Here is a 21,630-nt window from a genome sequence, read left to right on the forward strand (position 1 = left end):
AAAACAGCAGTGGGGGAGCAATAGGATGGAATCTCAGCATGGTTTTAATTTGTATTTTTCTAATGGCCAGTGATGCTGAACATTTCTTCATGTATTTATTGGCTATTTGTACTTCTTTTTCTGTGAAGTGTCTGTTCATTTGATTGGGATTTTTATGTTAGGGGGTCTAATTTTTTGAGTTCTTTATATATGCTAGATATTAGTCCTCTGAGGAGTAACTGGCAAACATTTTTCCCATTCAGTAACGTGTCTCCTCACTCTGTTGATTCTTTTGCTGTGCAGAAGCTTTTTAACTTGCTATGATCCCGTCTGTTGATTCTTGGTACTGTTTCCCGTGCAAATGGGGTTCTATTCAGAAAGTACTTGCCTACGCCTATGGCTTCAAAAGTGTTACCTGTTTTATCTTCCAGCAGGGTAAGTGTTTCTGCTTTAACATTTAGTTCTTTGATTCATTTTGATTTTAGTTTAGTGCACAGTGAGAGATACAGGTCTGCTGTAGGTTCAATTTTCTGCCTATAGATAGCCAGTTTCCCCAGAACCATTTATTTAAAAGGCTATCTTTCCTCCAGTGTATGTTTCTGGGCCTTTTAAAAAGCAAAATAAGGGGCTGGGGATTTAGCTCAGTGGCACAGTGCCTGCCTGGCAAGTGCAAGGTCATGAGTTCGATTCCCGGTACCGGAAAAAAACAAACAAACAAATAAAGAGCAAAATAAAAATAAATAATAGGAAGTAGGGAGATAGATCTTTCTCAAACAGGAAGGGGATCAAGAGCAGGGGAGAGATCAGAAAGGAATGAAGCCGAGTTTGCATACACACCAACTCCACACAAGGAATGTAAACATGTACTGTAAACACGTCCTCATAAAAATTAAAAATAAAATAAGACTCCAAGATCCACCCAAAGAAAATGTGACCCAGGTCTGGCTAAGCCAGGAGGCGTCTCTCTCCTCACCTTGTACCCCAGCCCCCCAACTCTGGAGCCGGTGACCCCACCCCCACACAGCCTGGCCGGCAAAGGCAGGCTGGCAGGATTCAAGGGCTTTGGCTTGGCTGTGAGTCGCTGCCTCTGGAGGAGGGAGTGGGGGTCTAGCTCAGCCCACCTGAGGAGGGACAGGAGTGGTCAACACAGCTGCCCTGCCTTCCCCTGCCCTGGTCTTCTCTGAGCAGGATCCTGTCAGCAGCACTGTGATGGTGCAGGAGTGCAGAGGATTCCTATCCTAGGCATAAAGGAAGACAACTCCTGGCCCCTCTTGCCGTCCACCCAGGGCCTTCTGTTCTTCTGGTTTAGTCTCAGGCTGAGATGCTGATGTGAGAAGCTGCCGCTGCTGGTGTGTGGAAAACTCTTCCCTGCCTTTGCAACTTCTGGTTCCAGTACTTGCCCCTCTCTTTCCTCCAGATGCAGAGCCCAGGGTCCCACTACCAGGGCCAGGGATTCATATTCTTATTCACTGTGAAATGGCATTATCTGTAGGGAGGGAAGAAGGGAAGGGAACACAAAAGGAATGAAGATGTGCTATGTACATATACAAACTTCCAATAATGACTGCAATCTGTATGTATGGCAAACATGTAATTTTTAAAAAATAAAAGGAAGCTGGGCTTGATGGCTCACGCCTATAATCCCAGCACTCGGGAGGCTGAGGCAGGAGGATCGTTGTGAGTTTGAGACCAGCCTGGGCTACAAAGTGAGCTCAAGGCCAGCCTGAACTGGATAGAGAGACCCTGTCTCAAAAAGACAAAAAAGTAAAAGGAGCAACAGTGTGCAATAGCAACATAATGCAAGCCATAAATGAATCGACCACATACACAATTTAATATTTTCTAATAGTCACATCTTGCAAAAAATATAAAAATGAAACTGAATTGGTCTCAACCATATATTTTGTTCCACCTGATACACCTATTAATCAAACGGGTATTATCATTTCAACCCTTAATACATGTACAAGATGACTGAGATGTCTGTCATTATTTTTTCATAGTGTGTTAGCTTCCTAGAGCTGCTGTAACACATCACCACTAACTGGGGGGTGGGGGGTTAGAGCAACAGAAACTTACCCTCTCACTGTCCTGGAGGATGAGGTCAGAAATTAAGGCGTGGGCCTGGCCTTGCCCTCTCGGGAGAATCAGCCTGGGTTCTGGCGGCTGCGGGCAGTCCAGGGGCCCCGTGGCTCGTGCCCCATCACACAGGCTCTGCTGTCACCAGCCGGCCCCTTCCTGCTGTGGGTGTCTGTGTCTTCACTAGGGCATCCCACCAGGATATCAGCCACTGGGTTCATACCCACCCCGATCTAGTAAAATCTCCCCTCCACTAATTATACCGGCAAAGATCCTATTTCCAAATAAGTTCATTCTCCAGTTCCAGGGGGATGCAACTCAGCCAGGTACAATGTCAAGTTCAGCTTTACCTAGTCGGTAAAGGCAGTGACCTCTCACTCGTCTGAGTTTTGGCTACTAACTTTTTTTTGCTGTCACTTTTTTCACCTAGTGTCTTTGTCCCTTTATTTTCATTTTGTGGCCTTCAGAGTAAGACCAGAGGAAAAAGAAACAAGTGAGATGAATCTTAATAACATATGTTATTTAACCCAAAATATTATTTTTCCAACATGTAATCCATATAGAAAATTATCAGTGAGACATTTTTATATTCCTTTTATAGTCCCATATGTTCCCATGGGTCTTTTCTTTTCTTTTTCACTACTAGAGACTGAACCTGGGGCCTTTTGCACTGAGATAAATCCTCAACCCTTTTCTTTTCTTTTTTTTTTTTTTAATTTTGAAACAGAGTTTTACAAAGTCACTAAATTACCCAGGCTGGGCTTGAACTTTACAACTTTGGATCCTCCTGCCTTTCAGAGTGTACCACCATGCCCGGTTCTAAATCCTTATGTCTTTAACCCCTACAGCGCACCCCATTCAGACTGCCCACATTTAAAGTGTTGAACAGCAAAAATGGCCAGTGGCCACCTTACTGGGCAGCACAGCTCATGAAGTTAGAAGAAAAGTGGGCCAGGGATGTAGCTCAGCGGCACAGCGCCTGCCTGGCAAGTGTAAGGTGCTGAGTTCGATTCCTGATACCTTTCACAAAAAAAAGAAATGGGGTGAGCTTTCTGGGGATGCTGGGAATGGCCCTAGAAGTCCAGCAGGCCCCAGGGGGTGGCATTTACCAAGTGCTTCACCACGTACAGCCCCTCCTGAATACCTGTCATCTGGGTGAGGTGGTCACCTCTGGGGTGGACAGAAGGAATCTGACAGCGCTGCTGTACCCAGCCAGAAGGAAGCTTCGTTCGTTTCCAAGAAAGTTGGCAAGCACTTGGCTGCCCCCTCATCTGTACTGCCTTCGAGGCACAGTTCTCGGGGCGCAGTCCTAGGGACCTGGATTCAGAGGAAGGGACTGTCCTCACTGAGATCAACCAGCGATGCTGGACGACCGTGTGAGCACTGTGTCCCCAACAGAGACGGGGCCATCACAGGGGTGCGGGGGGAGCCAGCCTCCTTGTGCCCACGGTGTGAGATGGGTGTGGCCCCTGCCTGGGGGTCAGCCCTTTCCTACTCCTCCCTTGCAGCCTGTCCCCTGGGGTCCCTTGTCTCTTTTGGGGATGACTTTGGCTCTGTCCGCTTTGATTCCTGTGTGAATTTCATGATCAAATTCTCAAGGAGCAGCTTCATCCCTCCAGGGAACAGCCTCCCATGCGCTGCTCCCTTGACCTGCCTGCAGTTCCTCCTCCTCCTCCGGGCCCTGCTCCACAGCCTCTGCGCTTTCCTAAGAAAACCAAAACTAACCAGAACCCAGCCTAGGGGCCAGGCCCCAGACATGTGTGTCCACCTCTGGGGTTCTGGGATGTGTGTGTGGTGGAGTCACAGCCCTGACTCAGGATATGCTTGGTGGGATTGGGGCAGCAGTGTCCCCCACTGGGCCTCAGGCCCCGGTGACAGTGTCCCTGAGCCGGGGCAGGGTGACAGAAGCAGAGTGAAGAAGTGAGCACAGGGAGGAGGACCCTGGTGTTAATGCAGAGCTCTGCAGTCCCTTAAAATAACAGTGCCCTCTCTCTCTCCCTCTCTCTCCCTCTCTCCTTCCCTCTCTCATTCTGGCTTTTTTTCTGCAATGCACAGACCTCACAGAAAGTGACTCAGCCTTACATAAGAGACAGGAATCTGAGGGGGACCAGGAGCATGATGACTCATTGCCTTGAAATTTCCAGTGGGTTACACGCTTTTTTAAATGATTGCTTAAAGATGTATCTTCAATGGCTGTCAAAAAGCGGACTTGGGAGGCAGATTGGGGCGAAGACACTGTCAGAGCAGGCAAGACTATCTGTGGGGACAGTGAGGAGGCTAAGGACAGGGCCATCAGGTCAACCTCAAAACATCCTGGTGAGCGTCCAGGGAAAAAGACTGGAATTGTCACCATACCCAGAGCCAGGCAAACTTTGTCCCCGGCTATTGTCATTCTGGCCAATTCATCTCCCCTAAAAATAATTTACTTTTAAAATTGTCTGCATCCCCATGTCCCTGTACCTCTGCAGAAAATATTCAAGCTTCAACTACCTGGCCCTTCTTTGAGTGTTATAGTTTGTGCAACTCCATATGCTTGCACAGTAATGAATCCGTATGTCTTTCTCCTGTTAATCCATCTATTGTCGACTTGCATCAGCAAACTCAATTCTCTAATTTTCAAGCCAGGCATAGTGGCACACACCTGTGATCTCAGCTCTCTGGGAGGCTGAGGCTCACAAATTTAGGAGGATCACAAATTTAAGCACAGCCTCAGCAAACCACTGACTTAGTGAGACCCTAACTCAAAAATAAAAAATACCGTAAAAGGGCTGGGGATATAGTTTAGCACAAAGGCCTGGAGTCCAATGCCCAATACTGCAACACAAAGTAAAATAAATTCCTAAGCTTCCGAGGATGGAGGGGAAGTTCCCTTCGCCCCTACACCTCGTCAATCCACCCCTGTAGCTGGGTCACATATTTGTGTCAGCAATTTCCAAAGGATTATAAACCAGACCATCTTTGATAATTTTATCTTCTCACTTTATTTGGGCTGTTTTCCTCAAGTCTAGTCCACAAATCTCAAGTTTCATGAGATGTGAAGTCGCGTTATATTTTTTAAAAATTTAATCAGTTTTGGAAAATATTGGATTTTAAAGATGAGTATTTTTTTAGTGCCTGATTCTAGGACGTTCCTAGAGGATGCCGTGTGGTGTGCCAGGGCGCAGACTTCTGGAAATCCTACCTTGGTGCGCTCACTTTACCTGGGGAGGACTCTGAAGCCTCTGCTCCCACGGGGCCCCAGCCTCCATACGCAGGACTTCATGTGCCCTCGTGGATGGCTACTGTATTGGACGCCTAAGAACCACGCATACGAAGGAGTAGCTCTAACTTTCACCCGCCTTGCTCTCCGCAGAGGCCTGCTTCCATCCCAGCTCAGGGACCAGACTCCTAATTTTGGAACTCTTTCCCTTTGTCACATGCGCCTCATCTGAAGAGTGTGTTCCCTGGCAGGTTTATACACATTATTCTCTGTCTCCTCGAGCATCCTGAACTCAAGAAAAAAAAAAATCATCTTGGCAGTAAACTGTGTGATATGTGAAACCCTGATGTGATCCTTCTTGGTTTTAGCCATGTCCAGCAACTGAGATCTGGGAAATGAAGACAGGATTGGTTTGTTGGATGGAGAATAAATGCTGTGAACAGTCAACAACAATAAATGCGTGATTGGATAAATAAAGGGATGCGGCCGCATTTAATAGGTGAGAAAGAGGCCGTGGTGCAGAAGGGGGAGTGTGCTGCTTCCCAAGGTGGCGGCGGAGTGTCCCGAGAGAGCCTCTGCCGGGAAATGGGCAGCCCGCGCAGGTGGCCCGGCTGGGCTGAAAGGAGCGGGGTGTGGCAAGGCCTCCGGACTTGCAGCTGACAGGAGAGAGGCGGGAATGCGGGAGGTGGGCTGCCAACTGGGGTGCTGGTGTCAGCTGCTTAGTTGCTGTTCCTCTGAAGGAGTGGCGGGGAAGACCCCTCCGACACCAGGTCCCAGCGTGGTGGAACACGCTGCTTTAAGTCAGGTGCGATCTCGTCGCATGAGCTCGTCCCCCGCTCTACCCTCAGGCCTTCAGCAGTGACCAGGGCAAGGTTTCCCTGCAGAGAGCTGAATCAGGTGTGGCTCCCGCCCTACCCTCCAGTCCCAAAGGGCTTTGGGCCTGTCACCTGCAGAAAACGGCTCTCCCAAAACGGGTATCCAGAGCTGAGGCAGATGAAGGGACTGTTTACGGAGGTGTGGGCAAGCTGAGAGGTGCAAGGGGGTCTGTAGGCCCCCAGCGGGAAACGCCAAGCACCTCCACCGAGGCAGGGGGGAGAGCGCAGGCTGTGGAGCCTGAACTGTGTTCCCCCAAATGCGCTCCCGTTAATCCCCAGCATGTCCCAGGGTGTGTGTACTTGGGGAGGAAGCCCTATGACGGGGATCTGGTTAAACAAGCGGGGGCCTACCTCAGTCTGACTGGTGTCCTCGTAAGAGGGAATCTGGTGCTGGGGTGGTGGCACGCACCTGTAATCCCAGCACTCAAGAGGTTGAGGCAGGAGTTCAAGGCCAGCCTGAACTACAGAGCAAGACCCTGTCTAAATAAATAGAAGAGGAAATCTGGATAAGTCTGGACATACAGAGACTCCAGGGTCACATGCACACATGCACACACACACACACACACACACACACACAGAGGTAGGCAGAGGGCAGCCACCTGCAAGCCAAGGACAGGGGCCACAGAAGAAACCAAGCCTCTGAGACTTTAATCCTGGGCTTCCAGCCTCTGGAACCTTGAGAAAAAGACGTCTATGGCTCCAGGGCCCTGTTCCGGCAGTGCAGGCATAAAGGAGGCCCCAGCCGGGTCTGCTTCCTCCTCACAGTCTCAGGCTGGCGCCCCCCCTTGGCCACACCCCACCAAAGCCATAGAGCGCGGAAGTAAGTGGGTATGGTGGGGAGGGGTCGCCTCCAAAGTCCAGAGCGCTGGGGAAGGCACACAGTGGACCAGGAGGGGCAGATGGAGGGTGTCGGCAACATAATGCCTCACAGGAGAGACCACAGACGCCTCTGACCCCAGGGTTACAACGAGGACGCAGGGTGGTACGGTAGGAGCAGGGTGCCACGCCAACCAAGCTCGGAATAAAACAGGAAAAATGGCAACGGTTGGTAGGATTGTGGCTGGGGATTTTTCCCAAAAAACTTTTCTTTTAAAATATGGTTATAATTCCCGGTACCAAAAAAAAAATACATATAGTTATAATGTTTTTAGACTGAAAAGAGATAATCCAGAGGTAGACTTTTTTTTTTTTTCGGTGGTGGTATTAGAGATTGAACCTGGAGCTACATCCCTAGCCATCGTTGTCGTCTCCTTCCTCCTCCTCCTCCTCCTCCTCCTCCTCCTCTTCTTCTTCTTCTTCTTCTTCTCCTCTTCCTCCTCCTCCTCCTTCTTCTTCTTCCTCTTCTTCATTTTGAGACAGAGTCTCACTAAGTCACTAAGTTGCCCAGGCTGAACTGGAACTTGTGATTCTCCTGCCTCAGCCTGCAGGAGTGCTAGCATTACAGGCAGGCACCACCTGGCTCAGAGGCAGACTTCTCTGCAGCTTACTCTAGCTTGGGCATGGCTGTCAGGTCAGAAGGACAGTGAGAAGATGAGTGGCTCCCTGGAAATGTCTTAAGTGTAGCGAAAGAGCGGTGCCCAGGCCTCCCGTACACATCAGCCCGGGTTTCCTCGTGGTGAAGGGTGGACCAAGAGTCCTTGGGTGTGACGGGCCTGGACTCCATCTCAGTGTGGGGGCAGTGCTCAGGGCACAGTCTGAGAAGGAACAGAGGCCGAGGTGAGACCAGCAAGGCCCAGGGCTGCCTGCCCGACCCTCCTCTGCAGGTCTCTCCAGCTAACTCCTCCCTGCCCACCCTCACCTTGGGCTTCCAGACTAGGAGGGCTTCCATCTCAGGCAGGGCGAGATGAAGAGACGCTCGTCCCCTTGTGCACAGCTGTGGTGGGGACAGCGCTCACTTGCTCCCCAAGCCTCCTGAACCCCTGGGAACCATCAAGGGGAAACCTTGACACAGGACCGCTGACCTCACTCATCAGATGGAGCCTGGTGGTCAGAACGGACGACACACAGACATGTGGGGAAGGTGTGGGGACCTCAGCGCAGCTCAGCACAGAGGCTGAGAGACACCCTGGGAGACAGCCCAGCCCTGGCCCTGGACAACGTGAGCTCAAGATAATCCGCCCCAAGAATTGGGCACCTGCCGCGTACGTGGCAGATCTGTGTGTTCTCCCAGTACCAGGCTTCTATGTTCCTGCCACCCCATGGGTGGTGTGATGGTCTCCATGCTGTGAATGAGGGCAGTGGGACACAGAGGGTCAGGTAAGCAGTCCCTGCTGTCACAAATGACCATGGTGCTCGACCCCAGCGGACCCCAGAGGGTGCTCTCTGGATCTCTGGTCTTTTTTCCCCCTAGTTATTTTTCCTCTACCCACAAGGAAGTGAAGTCAATGCCCATGAACAAGAAGCCCTCATGAGCCAGGCGTGGTGATGCACACCTGTAATCCCAGCACACAAGAGGCTGAGGCAGGAGGATTTCTGTGAGTTCAAAGCCAACCTGAAATCCATAGGGAGACCTTCAAAAAAAAAAAAAGAAAAAGCCCTCATGAGGACAACAGGACTGGTCATGTGATCTCTCAAAGAGCCCCTGCCTCCACATGGCCACCCTCAGATTGATGAGATTGTCCCCACAGAGAGCAGATCTTCCTGTTTACCTCACTGGGCGAGGCTAGGATTGACTGGCAGTCTCTGCCTGGGTGTCGCAGAGCTCCTAGGAGGAATTATCGTGGGTAGCAGTAGAGACCGTCCATTTCTCACAGTATTTTTTTTTTTGTACTAGGGATCAAACCCAGAACCTCCACCCTGAGCTACATCTCCAGTCATTTAAAAAAGAACTTTTTTTGAGACAGGCCCTCACTAAGTCCCTAATTTCCTCAGGGTGGGCTCAAACTTGTGATTCTCCTGCCTCAGCGTCCCAGAGTGCTAGGGTTACAGGCATGCACCACCACACTGGGTTCACTTGTTTAGGACACATTGGTCAAACGCAGGACACAGCTGGGCATCCTCTGGGACAGAAGGGAACTTCTCCCTGGCCGTTTTGGCCCCCTTCCTGGCACCTCAGACCTAAAAAGGGACAGCGTGTCAATGCCCCAACTGTCTGGCTTGGAGGGGACAGCAGGCTTTTAATCTTCTGCTTCTGTAGCCCAGAAAGTGCCCCCTCTTCATCAGTTCCACATTATGCAGCTCTTGCCCCAGGGAAAACCCGAGGGAGGAAGTCACAGAGGAGACAGTGCTTCCTTTGTCCCTTGATAGAAAGCAGCAGATCACCAAGCGGCAGCCGTGGGGATTTCGGTCCTCATACATTCGGGGAGCCAAAGACATTCCAAGGCAAAACCACACAGCAGATGCCCCGGAACTCCTCAGAGCTGCCCTGCACGAGCTGGCACGTACAGTACCTCCTGACTCCGGCAGTGGCATACGCGGACGGGAGGCATCCCTAAAACAAGCGGCGGGGCGTTCATCCAACAGGCGCTGCCCACGATCCTTTTATGTGTGCCCAAGACAAAAACTAATTCCATGAGCAGCCCACCAGCAGGACGGTCTGTGTCTGGAGGGCGAAGCGGTTGTTATTTGAACCCCCTCGGCTTGCCCTCTGAGGAGCCTTTTGCACCCTGAGGGGGAAACTCTTGCAATACGGAAAGTTAAGAGAACACCTTGCATGCCATGCGAGCGAGCTATGGGATCCTCTCAAGCGGGAGGCGGAATATGCTTTTCCTACCTGTTTTTTAGCGAAGCAAGAAACAATAAGGATACATGTAACTGCCATTAATAAAAAACGGATTCAAAGTGCCCTAAGCAATAAGAAAGACTATCTCACATAATGAGAAACCGTAAGACAGGCAGCTCCATCCTGAGGACCCGGGAGCTTCCCGCCTGCCTGTCCTTCTGTCCCTGCTGTCATCGGCTTCAGGCCTGTTGCTGCCTGCAGGGCCCCACGCCCAGCATCCAGAGGTAAGAGAGGCCATCTGCTCTCGAGATGAGATGCCCTCACTTCCCGCGCCCGGCGGGGGTGGTGTCACCATTCCCGAAGGCCCCTGCGCTGCAGGTTTGGTCTCCAGGATGGATGTGCTGAAGCGGAGACCTCGAGAGGGGCCCTGTCAGAAGGTGGTTAAGCCATTCGGGTGCCGCCCTCAGAAGGGGTTAATGTAGTTCTCAGGAGACCCCAGTCAGTTTCTGAAAAGGGGGCTTGCTGTAAAAAAACAGAACAAAAACAGCGTTCCTGCCTCACCTAGGGACCTCGTCCATGTGACTCCCTCCATGGACACGCCGTCGGCCATGAGGCCATCACCAAACGCCAAGCGCAGGGAGCTGCCCAACCTTGGACGTTCAGCCTCCAAATTGGGAGCCAAATAACCCTCTTAATAAAACAAAGTACCTAAATGGGGTGTGGTGGTGCACGCCTGTAATCCCAGCACTCTGGGAGGCTAAGGCAGGAGGATTGCAAGTTCAAACCTAGCCTGGGCAATTTAGTGGTTTGACGAGACCTTGTCTCAAAATAAAAAATGCAAATGGCTGAAGATGTAACTCAGTGCAAAGGCCCTGGGTTCAATTCTTATTACTACCAAAATAAATAGTGTCTAGCCTGATATCTTGTAATAGCAACAGAAAACATTTAGACACATCCCTTATAGAGCTCCTCTTACATCTCATTTGCTAAAATGGGGCCATATGTCCTTGCCTAAGCCAACCCCAGATAAGAGGATTGGGCCCCCTCTGGTTTGAACCAATCAGAATCTAATTTCAAAGACTAGGGACCACCCCAGGTGGGCTGAAACCCAGGCTTCAGAAGGCGATGCCTGCATCAAGCCGGGCCTGTTTGACTGAGGCCCCTGGAGTTAACTCCTGAAAGGCACCACCCTAACTTACAGCATTTTCTTTCGGTAGTTCACGAAAGGGCACGGAGCTGCAAGTGGCAGAGCCGGAACTCAAAGCCAGAAAAGGAACATGATCCTAAAGATAGACTGGGCTTGATTACCCCTTGACCCCAGAATGGCCCCTTGATGGAGGGGCCTCTTCCTTGGGGACTGGTGGTTTTGTCACCCTGAAAGTAAAGGCCAGTGGCCTCCCACACTTCACTAGGACCCACGTGTTCCTCTCAGCCAGCCTCCAGCCGGCGCGGCCCTCACATCACGGCTGCAGTTTTCGGCCTCTTCTGTACAGAATGACTCCCGAAAGCGTGCCAGTTTTTTCTCTGTCTGCATTTGACTTGCGGCTATGCTCACACCCTTCCCTTGCAGTGTGCACGCCCTCAGACGGCTTCTGCAGGTCAGCATGCACCTCTCCAATGCCTGGTGTGCCCATTAGGAGGACCCTCCCTCCATTCTCAGAGGAGCCAGCCCCGCCTACCTCACGCGCTGGACGGGGTGGCCCTGGGTGTGTCACAATGGACAGGAGGCAAATGGTCTCTTTCAACAGAGACCCCGAAGACAAGGACTCCGACCTTAAACACAGACCTGCCAAAGGCCACATCTGATTAGCACCCCCAGTTCACTTCGCCTGTTCTTGCTACCCCTCCCCAAAATAATCACTCTGGAGTTGCTGTCTCTGGGTTACTTGCTGAATGAGTTTCTTGCCTCTGTGTCCCACGGTCCTTTTGTACAGTGGGAATAATGCTAATGTCCTCTTGCCAGTGGCTACAACAGAATCCTGTGCTGGTTGAGGGGTGGCTTATACAACAAACATTTCTCCCAGTTCTGGGCCGGAAGGTGGAGATGACCGCGTGGAGGGGTGCTGGTGAGAGTGCTCTTGCAGGCTGCAGACAGCGGACCTCTTCTTGTGCCCTCACAAGGAGGGGAAGGGACAAGCCAGGTCTCTGACCTCTTCTAATCCATTAACAAAGGCTCCACCTTCAGGACCTAAGTACCTCCCAGAGGCCCCACCTCCTAATGCCGTTATATGGGGATAGGGTTTCTACACATAGATTTGGGGGGGACACAGACATTCGGTCTATAACAGATGGCACTTACCCCGTAGAGCCATTGTACTAAGATTAAAACCCTTAGCTGAGCATCTGACATACAGTATGCTCTCTCTATGTGTTGGTTTTTATTTCTTTTTTCTTGCTCTTCCTTCTTTTCTTTTCTTCCTTTCTTTTCCTTTTCTTTTTCTTTTTTTCCAGCACTGGGGACTGAACAGAGGGCTTTGTGCCTTGACCACTGAGCTACATTCCAGCCTTATTTCTTTTATTTATTTATCTGTGTATTTGTCTCAGCTAGTTTTCTTGTTCACCAGATCCCCAAAGTTAAAGGGGAAAAGGTTTATGTAGCTCACAGTTTGTGGCGGTTTCAGGCCATCATCAGCTGGCTCCAAGGCAGGCTGTCTTGGCAGACAGGCCTTGCAGAGGAAAAGCAGTTCATGGAGGGCAGCAGGCAACAAAGCAGCATAGAATGACCAGGGCTCTTTCTATCCCTTGCATCTTCTCCCGGCTACTCCGGGCAGATAGCACTCGTGCCCTTAATCCTAGTGCCCCTGATCCTAGCACTGCACCATCAGTCAATCCCAGCATCACACACTCTAGATCCAGCCACCTCAGAAAAAGCCGCATCTATGACTGCATGAGGCTTTGGGGGACATCTAGACACAGCCATAACAGTATTTACTAATTTTATTTATTTTTGAGACAGCTTCTTGCTAAGTCACTAAGTTGGAGGCCTCAACCCTTCAGCCCTCCTCCCTCAGCCTCCCACGGTGCCGGGATCACAGCTGTGCACCACCTCGTTTCTCTTCTAACCTGACCACGGAGTGCCCACCACAGTCGTCTCTGCCCAGGGACTCAGCGATCCTCGCGGATGTAGTGTGTGCCTGTCTCGCCACCAGGGGGTGGGAGAAAGACTACAACCCACTTCTGAGCCCAGAGCACACGCTTTTCAACTACACCAACCGCTCTGCAAAAGCATTGTGTCTGAGTAATGCTGTCTGAAGACATCTGGGGAGCTCAGGGCTACCCGGAGAGGCAGACACCCGAAGGGACCCCGCGCTTGGAGCACAATGCCGTGACCCCAGAGGTCAGCAGGCACGGGCCTCCTCTAGGAAAGGACAGTGAGGCCCGCGGAAGCCCTGCCACTCCCGCAGCTGTGGCTCAGGTCGTCTGCTTCCGGGTTCTCCACAGAGACCGCAGGAACCTGCCGTAAGAGCCTGGCGCACAGGCTTCCCTCAGGAAAGCAGGCTGCAGGACGAAGGGAAAGAGAGAAATAGAAAAGAAGGGAAGAAAGCCTAGCATGCCCGGGAAGGTGCTCGTGCGTGGACCCTCACCGGGGGCAAAGTGCTCTCTGCTGCTCCCACGCGCCTCCGGGACAGCTGGAGGACGCTGACCGGCCGCTGTGCGGGCGGGGGGTTGGGGGGTCACACCCATCACAGCCCCTCGATGCCCATGCCCAGGCCTGGCTCTGGCTCCTGGGGCCTCCTCCTCTTTGCTGCATCAGGGAGGAGAGGCCCAGGGGCTTGGCCCCCTTTGAGCAGGTGCTTCTCTGGCGGTGTCCCTCTCCCCACTCTCCGTGTAGCTGTAGACACCTCTCTCTTGCACCTTCTCCTTCCCCACCGGACCCACTCTGGTGCACCTCAGCCTGTTCCCTGGCAGGCCACTGCTTCTTGTTGCTGCCCCTGTGCTCAGCTGAGGCCCAAGTGTGCCCGAAGGAGGGCCAGGGCTTCCTCCGTCCAAGGCTCTGCGACCTGCTAGTGGTCCAGCACCGCCCCTAGGTCTGGGGTCAAAACCCCAGCTAGCAGAAGGCTTCCCTTTGCCTTTGCGTCCGCTCTCCGGGTGAGGGGCTGAGGCCGGGGTGATGTGTGTACTCCTGCGTGCCCTGACCTCATATCCACCCATCCAAGGCCATCTTGGTCTCGCCGAGATGCCCACGGTGGCAGCCATGCTAGAGAAAAGAAGGGAGGCGAAGCAGGGAACTGTGTCCTTGGTTCCCAGGAATTAGTCATCAAAAGGCCTGTGCATTTCCTTGACTCAGAAGCACTTAATTAGTAAAGAGGACAGGTCCAAGGAACACAGAGACGCTGGGGGCTGGGGAGCCTGTCACCGGAGGAGAGCAGGGCAGGGGACTGAGGCTGGGTCTTGGGCCCATGGAGCTAACAAAGCACCAGCACTTAGATCAGGTCCTCTGAGGACCGATACTGCGAGATCTGGCAGTGCCCGGGGCAGCCGTGCGGGAGCCAGAAGTAGCTCCTGGCAAATGGCCCTGTGCTGCAGGAAGACGGAGTCTGGCGTCAGACCTTGGTCTTTAGGGGAGGGTAGGTGGGCAAGCAACGCTGTGGGAGCCCGGGCTGCACATCCTCGACGGGGGACTGGGCGAGTGGGGACTGGGCTCCTGGGGGCAGCGTGGGGAAGGCGGGCCTCTGGGAAGCTGCTCTCAGGAAGCAGCAGGTCCTGTTCTGAGCCCTGGCTTCTTGCCCCCCACAGCCTTCCTGACTCTGACCCGTACGCGGTCGCTGTCTGCACCCTGTCCACACGGCGGGGGCAGGAGGCTGCTCAGCGGTGCTGGCCCCGTGTGAGTGACGCTGCTCCGCAGAGCGGATGAACTCACAGAGGCGGGGCAGGGCAACCTCCGGTAAGACAGTGCCTCCCAAACGGGGTGAGGCTCGGGGTTCACGGGGGTCACGAGCTGCCTGGGGGTGCTGGGGCAGGCCCGTCGTTCCTTTGGGTCCAGTTCCTTCCCTGTAAACATGAGGGCGGCTCTCAGAGCCCCTTCTGACTTCAAGCGTGGGTGTAGAACTGGAGCGGTTGGCGCTGTCAGCAGCTTGCTGCAGATGCCTATCTGACCTCCACGCGGGCACCCTGCACTCTCCCCCGTGAGTCAGGCCTGGCCTGGGCAGAGCCGTGCTTTCCCCTCTCCTTCTGAGTGAGGTTCAACTCAACACACCCTGGCTGGGCGTCACTGACCTCAAAGCACTTCCATCCAGAGATTCTTAGTCCGGGAGAAGAGACAGACAATAAAGCCCCACTGGAAAGGAGGTAACAGAACAGCTCAGTATAGGGGACAATTTGCCCATGAGCCAGGGAGGTCAGGGTGTTTTGTTGTTGCTGTTTGTTTGTTTTGAGACAGCGTCTTGCTATGTAGTGCAGGCTGGCCTTAATGCACTGTGCAGCCCAGGCTGGTCTCAAACTCTCAGCAATCCTCCTGCCTCAGCCTCCTGAGTACTGGGATTACAGGTATGTGCAATCACGCCGAGCAGGAGTCAGATTTTGTAGAGGAGTTGATTTTGAAACTGGATTTTGTTTTTTGTTTGTTTGTTTTTTGTTTGTTTGTTTGTTTTTCTCCGGTACCAGGAACCGAACTCACGACCTTGTGCTTGCCAGGCAGGCGCTTTGCCGCTGAGCTAAATCCCCAGCCCCTTGAAGCTGGATTTTGAAGGACGAATACGAGTTCGACAGATGGGCAAGGCATGAAAACCCTCTAAGAAGAGGGAATAGAAGTACAAAGGCACAAAGGTGAGAAACAGCAAAGCACAAGCAGAACTGCCAGGTCATGAAACAGCATGAAGAACAGAGGAACACTAGGGAGGAGGCCGAGCTCTGAATCAACGCAAAGCAGCACCGCTTTCCTGACCATGTGTTCCTGCTCTTAGCACCGTCCTGACCCAAGCGCCTGCGACCCCAGCGCACCCAACCTGCGTATCAAACACCCTCCCCTGCCACCTCCCCAACACCAGCAGCACCCATACCCCAAGTCAGCTCCCACGAGGCTGGCGGCTTGGGAGCCTGACCACGGGCAGAGGGGTGGGCCTGGGCTCTGGTTGTGGTGTCCTCGCTTTGTGCTGTGCCTGCGCCTGTGTGTCTGAAACCCGCATGTCTCACTGCAGGTCCAGCTGCCCCCAAGGCCTCCCTGGGCACCAGAGCAGCGCTGCATCCCTTCCCACCCTGGGATGGACTGGGGGGCCCTCTGCTGCCACCAGGAGGCGCTGTGTCCTCTTTCCGGCCCCAGCCGGCTCTCTGCCCTGGCACCAGCCCCACCTCCACCCTGCCCCACAGCCCCACCACTCTTGCATCCCCCCTCCGTGGCAGGAGATGCCCATTATCCGGGAACTGGCTCCAGTGACCATCTCTGGGAGAAAGGAGAATTCTAATCTTTAGGCCACCCTGGAGGCCTTGCCGTCCGGCTAGCGGTTCTGCAGACCCAGGCTTTCCAGGAATCTATTATTAATGTTGTTTCTGTTCGTTAACACTTTTGTTTTTCAACAAAGGGTTCCTGGCAGTCAGGTAGGGCCAGTCTAAGGCGCCTCTGTGAGTGGCCCGGGTTGGGCTTGGGAGGTCCAGGAAATCCTCTAAGCCCTACCACCGGACTCCTCCCACACCCTCTGCCTGGGTTCCTGCTGAGATAAACAATCGGCAACAGGCACGGGAGGTCCCACGTTCCCTTGCAGGTCAGGGATGCCCAAGGTAAGAACTGCGCACCCTCACGGCCTGAGACGTCTGCACAGGGACCCTGCCTTCACTTCCCAGACTCCTCCCCGTGCGCGGCCCCGAGGATGGTGTGGACAGACCCTCCACTGGGGCTTTTGCTGACTGAGCCACCTGGGACTGGTCCCCCTCTCTCCCCGCCGTCTCTTTCTCCCAGGTAAAGTCCTTTATTTGGTCCTGGAGACACACAGATAGTGGCCCACTGGGAGGAGAGGAAAATCACCGAGGGTCAGACAGCCCAGCCTCAAGAGTCGAGGGATCTCTGCCACACCCCCTTCTGACCTGGTTGATCCGTGAAGGCAGCCAGCAGAATTTCCATCTCTCTTGACCAAAGTCCAGTGCCTCCTTTTCCCCTCCCCACCACGGAAGAGAGCAGGGTCAGGTGGAGATGCGAGCACAGGACCACCCCCGCCGCCAGCCCCGATCCTCCCACGTCCACTGTTCCTCTGATCTCATCCCCTTCTGCCCAGATTCAGATCTGATGCTGGGCTGTCCTTTAAGGCTGACCTCTGACTTTACCTCCTCCAGGAAGCCAGCCGTGATGCTTTCTCCCATCCCAGAATTCCTGCGGCCCAGGGATCATGTCCTCTGGTGGAGTGTGGGAGTTGGTAGAGCTGTCCGCAAGCACTCTGGTCCTCTCTCCTGGACACTTGGAAAGGGTTACTTCCCGTCCACTGGAGGTTAGGTGGGGCCACATGGCTTTCCTTGCGTGGAAATAAGGAGTATTTCTTCCAGGTAGGTATCTTTAAAGTCAGTACAGATCCTCTTTGACTTAGGAAGAGGTTATGTCCCACTACACCCATCATAGCCTGAATATATCGTAAGTCAAAAACCTGTTTGATACACCAAACCTACTCAACACACAGCTCACTACCCACACACTGTCGAGTGTTGCTGTTCCCCGCTTGATCACTCTGTGATCTGAGGCTGTGGTCACTGGAATGGGATCGGACCACATATCCCTGCCCAGGAAGAGAACCAGGCCCCACATTCCAAGTACATTTTATCCTGCATGTGTGTTGCTTTTGCTTGCTGTAAATTTGAAAAATCCAAAATAAAACCATGGCCAAGTAGAAACTATCTGTCTACACTTTCCTATGACAGCTGTCCAAGTTCCAAACAACCGTTCCTGACTCCTGGACTGAGGAAGACAGGCTGAGCCCCTGCAGATCTGTGATAGACAAGTAATTGTAACCAAAAAGTAAACCTTTGTAGTTTTAAACGACCAAGATTTTTGGAGCTGCTTGTCACTGTAGCATAAAGGAGTCTCTCCTAGCTGATACACTGTGTGAGCAACCGGCATGTCCCTCCATGAGCTGGAGATACAAAGCCCATAACGCCTTCTCTTCTTCTTCAAGTTGTAGAGACCTCAGGTCCTCACCTGCTAAGACTGGTAAGAAGTACAATCTTCCCCACAGAGTTTCTACTGAGAAGCAGTCCCCAGGCCCTGGTCTTCCCGTTCCTACCCTGGCTGCATAAATAGGTGCCTCCCATCCCCATAACTAGTGGCTCTAGATGGGCTCACCTAGCTGCTGGTGGTCAGTCCACCCAAGTCACTGCAGGCCAGAGGCCCCTCAAAGCTCACAGAGTATACCCTGCAGCCACCCGGGGCCGTGTGCTTTGTCAGGGCAGCCCTAAGCTTGCAGCCCTGCGGTTCTTTCTTAAATAATAGACACCACCCCAGGACAAGTCCCTCCAACTGCGCAGCTGGACAAGCCCACATCTTTCACCTCCCTCCACAAGTCCCGGTGAGTTCTCCCAGAGATCTCCCAGGGACTTTCCTCCTGGGCCTCCGGGAGTCAGCCCAAACACCGCTGGATACATCCTCAGTCATTTCAAACCTCGGAAGGATGACTCATGAGCAGACCCAACTCCCCTAAAAGGCCACAATCTCAGGGTGCAAATGTAACCCCTCAGTACCACCCTGCAAGCAACCATCAGGCTCCTTGTGTAGATGCCACGGCAGAGGGTGACACAGGCCCACGTGCCCTTGGGCTGGAGCCCAGGTCAAGGAGTCTCAGCATGCCAGCCACAGCCTCGCCCAGAACCCTGGTGGCTGCTGATCAGAATGTTAAAGCTGCTCTCAAACGTACCAGCGTCTTCTCCGAGCAGAAGCCAGGCCCCCCGGTGCCCCTGCCCCCACTGCCACCGGAAGGTAGAGACTTTAAGACTCACTCCTCTAGACACAGCCACACGGGAAGCTCAGCCCCCTTCCCTGGCACCCTTGCCTCCCTGACTCTATAGCGTCTTCTCAGATTCCCGGGAATGTGAGATGAACCCAGCAGGGAAGGAATCCCAGGGGTCGCAGCAATTTTCTCCGGCACGTGGGAGAGGATCCGCCTCCCCAACGGACCACAGCAGCCTGGCTGTGATCTCCAGCCCCGAGCCCTCGGCCCAGGGAGGAAGAAGGTGAGAGAGACCTGCAGGGGACAGAGGTGACATCAGTGGTTTGGCGGTGCCACTGTGCCACGTGTGGCCCCAGCAGTCCTAGGCCTTTCTACGACCTTGTAACTGGAAATTTCTGCTCCCCGCAGAATAGTCCTCATCCCCAACCCTCTAATCTCCCTTTGCACAATCACAGATTCCTGACGAGATGCCAGGAAGCCGGGTTTGGGGAAAGCACCCCTGTTCTGCGTGCCTGCTTGGAGAGCTGAGCTGAAATACATGCTCCGTAAATCTGTTCCTGAGACAAGGTCCGACACCACCCGTCTCACAGACTGGTGGGTTCCTCTAGGGCCCTCCACTGCGCTCCTAAATGAGGGAGCTGCCCGTGCCAGGTTGCGGGTGGAGGCCAGGCTGGGCAGAGCCTCCACCCCAGGGGACGTGAAGGGACAATGAGGCGTTTGCCCTTGCAGCAGGACCTCAGGCCCCACAGGCAGTGAGTCACAGGCAGTGAGTCACCTGCGCCGTGTGACAGCCCTTGCGGATGCTCTCCCGTCTCACGCTGTGAGCCGTGCTCGGGCCCCACCCAAGGGCACGCGGGGCAGCGTGCAGCCGGGAGGTTACTACTTCCTAACACACTGCGGTGGAAATGACCGCCCTTCAATCACAAGCTGTATCTGCAAGACACAGGGCTGAGGAGGCATCGGCTGCAGGCCGGAATCACCCTTACCGGGGATTTGGGGCCGGGTCTCCCCAACAATTAGGTTGTTACCGTCGTGGAAACCTTGGGTCCCAGAGCAGACGATGTGCCCCGCCCCCTCTCTGGGACTTAGGCCAGGAACAGGAGGTGGCAAAGACAGTGGGAACGGGGACTACGACTTCGCCTCCCCGCAGTGGGCCTCCTGACCAGTGGCTGAGAAGTGGGGGTCCCAGGACCTGGCCCCTCCTCTGCGGGCTGGAACACGGACAGACAGCTGTGTAAGAGAGCAAAGCCGCTGCCCACAGAGCCCTTGGTCACCTTCCTGTCCTCCTTCCAGCCGCTCCTGTGGAGGCCGGTTTGTCTGTGCCCCCAGGCCGAGCTCCTGAGGAACGGGACATGCGATCGGGACCTCTGCCCACTCGGCACAGGGGTGGCACAGAAGGGTGCTGCTAGGGCCCCAACGAGTGTTGGTGGCGGTGCCTTCTCGGGAGCTGACCTGGCCCCTTCTGTTTGCTGTACCGCTCAAGTAGAGGGCTGGGTCACCTTGGTTTCTCCTGCCTCTGTGTAAACCTGAACCTCTTGGCTCACTGGGGTAAAAAAGGTGCCCTATCCTGGGTAAACTGAGGCAGGAGGCACTCTGGGTTCAGACCCAATGATATGGTGCTCTGTGGAGGGCAGATGCTGCCATTAGAGTGGCTTGTTTCTCCCCCACTTGTTTTTGGGGTGTTTGAGTACCACCCCAAGGCCCCCTGTAGCTGGTTTAAGAGGCCTTAGTGTAAGGAACTGAGAATTCTTTTAAGCCTGGGAAAAGGACCTCAGAAACCTTCCAGAACATTTTCTGTACAAATGTGGACATATACACGTTCTTACAAATATGAAATCTCAGCTGGGCATAGTGGTGCAGACCTATAATCTCAGCACTCAAGAGGCTGAGGCAGGAGAATCACTGTGAGTTTGAGGCCAGCCTGGACTATATAAAAAGTTAAAGGCCAGTCTAAATTACAGAGTAAGACCCTGTCAAAGAAGAGAAAGAAGGAGAAGGAGAAGGAGGGGAAGGAGGAGGAGAAGAAGGAGATGAAGGTGTGTCTGGGTATAGTGGCACACACCTTCAATCCCAGCACTCGGGAGGCTGAGGCAGGAGGATTGTTGGGAGTTCAAGGCCAGCCTGGGCTACAAAGTGAGCTCAAGGCCAGCCTGAGCTGCATATGAGACCTTGTCTCAAAAAGACAAAAAAAAAGAAGAAAGACAAAAAGAGAAAAAAAGAGAGAAAGAAGAGAGAAAGAAAGAATGAAAGAAAGAAGAAGAAAGAAAGAAAGAAAGAAAGAAAGAAAGAAAGAAAGAAAGAAAGAAAGAAAGGAAGGAAGAAAATGTCGCTCTACATTCCTTCATTTGGTACTTGGAGCTTGCGATTTTACTCAAAGATGTATCACAAACTTCTACATTTGCCTCGCTGAGCCCTCCTGGCTGCTGGCCCCTCTGCCCGTGCTCGGGCCGTATCTCTGCAGGGGCCGTGTGGGAGTTCGCGCACATGCCCTGCTGCAGACATTAGCTCGTTTGTCGTGTTTGCATTGAGAGCAGCGCGTGAGTGGACATCCCTGTGCACCTTGACCGAGCTTCCCACGGCTCAGTCACAGGAGCACAGCTGGGTAGAGAGGAGGCATCGGGGCTGTTTTTAAATTTTCTTGGCACGGAATGCATCACTGCTCTCCAGGAAAAAATTGCGCCAATGAAACGGACCCCCTCCAGCAGCCCGTGTGAGCGCACCCCGACTCACTCACACACCCTCACCAGTGCCGGGCTCTGTGGACTTGCAAATGCTTTTCAAAGAACACTTCATCAGTCATAAGAAAGAAATGTTCCCCCTGCTGCTGACGGTATGGCTTCATGGGACACGGTGCCTGGGAGGGGCTAGCAACTCCCAAGCAGCTCTGTCACCTGTCAGTCACCTACACCCTCGCTCTCACGTAGTCCTACAAGGAAGGGCCGCTGCTCCCTGTTCACCGGTGAGCAGGTAATG

General features: G+C 53.4%; 1 protein-coding gene across 1 annotated transcript; it reads right to left on the reverse strand.

Annotated features, from left to right (window-relative positions):
• Nucleotides 1-5,766: 5,766 nt before the first annotated feature.
• LOC106149240 lies at nt 5,767-18,215 on the reverse strand. The gene is made up of 4 exons (XM_013517513.1): nt 17,913-18,215; nt 17,051-17,274; nt 6,484-6,608; nt 5,767-6,135 (listed from the first exon to the last, which is right to left on the reverse strand). Exons 1-4 carry the CDS (start codon nt 18,029-18,031, stop codon nt 5,977-5,979), a joined length of 627 nt encoding a protein of 208 aa, XP_013372967.1. The 5' UTR covers nt 18,032-18,215; the 3' UTR covers nt 5,767-5,976.
• Nucleotides 18,216-21,630: the final 3,415 nt, after the last annotated feature.

The sequence above is a fragment of the Chinchilla lanigera genome, unplaced genomic scaffold (genome assembly GCF_000276665.1).
Source record: "Chinchilla lanigera isolate Chin_1 unplaced genomic scaffold, ChiLan1.0 scaffold00040, whole genome shotgun sequence".
Taxonomy (NCBI): Eukaryota; Metazoa; Chordata; class Mammalia; order Rodentia; family Chinchillidae; genus Chinchilla; species Chinchilla lanigera.

What these genes read in the sequence shown, in the direction of transcription:
- LOC106149240 (XM_013517513.1), bottom strand. Translation starts at nt 18,031, where the DNA reads ATGGGGATGGGAGGCACCTATTTATGCAGCCAGGGTAGGAACGGGAAG. An exon ending in CTTCTTACCAGTCTTAGCAG is followed by an intron (nt 17,275 to 17,912) that starts GTGAGGACCTGA and finishes CTGACTTTAAAG; the next exon opens with ATACCTACCTGGAAGAAATA. An exon ending in CGGCTGGCTTCCTGGAGGAG is followed by an intron (nt 6,609 to 17,050) that starts GTAAAGTCAGAG and finishes TTATTTAGACAG; the next exon opens with GGTCTTGCTCTGTAGTTCAG.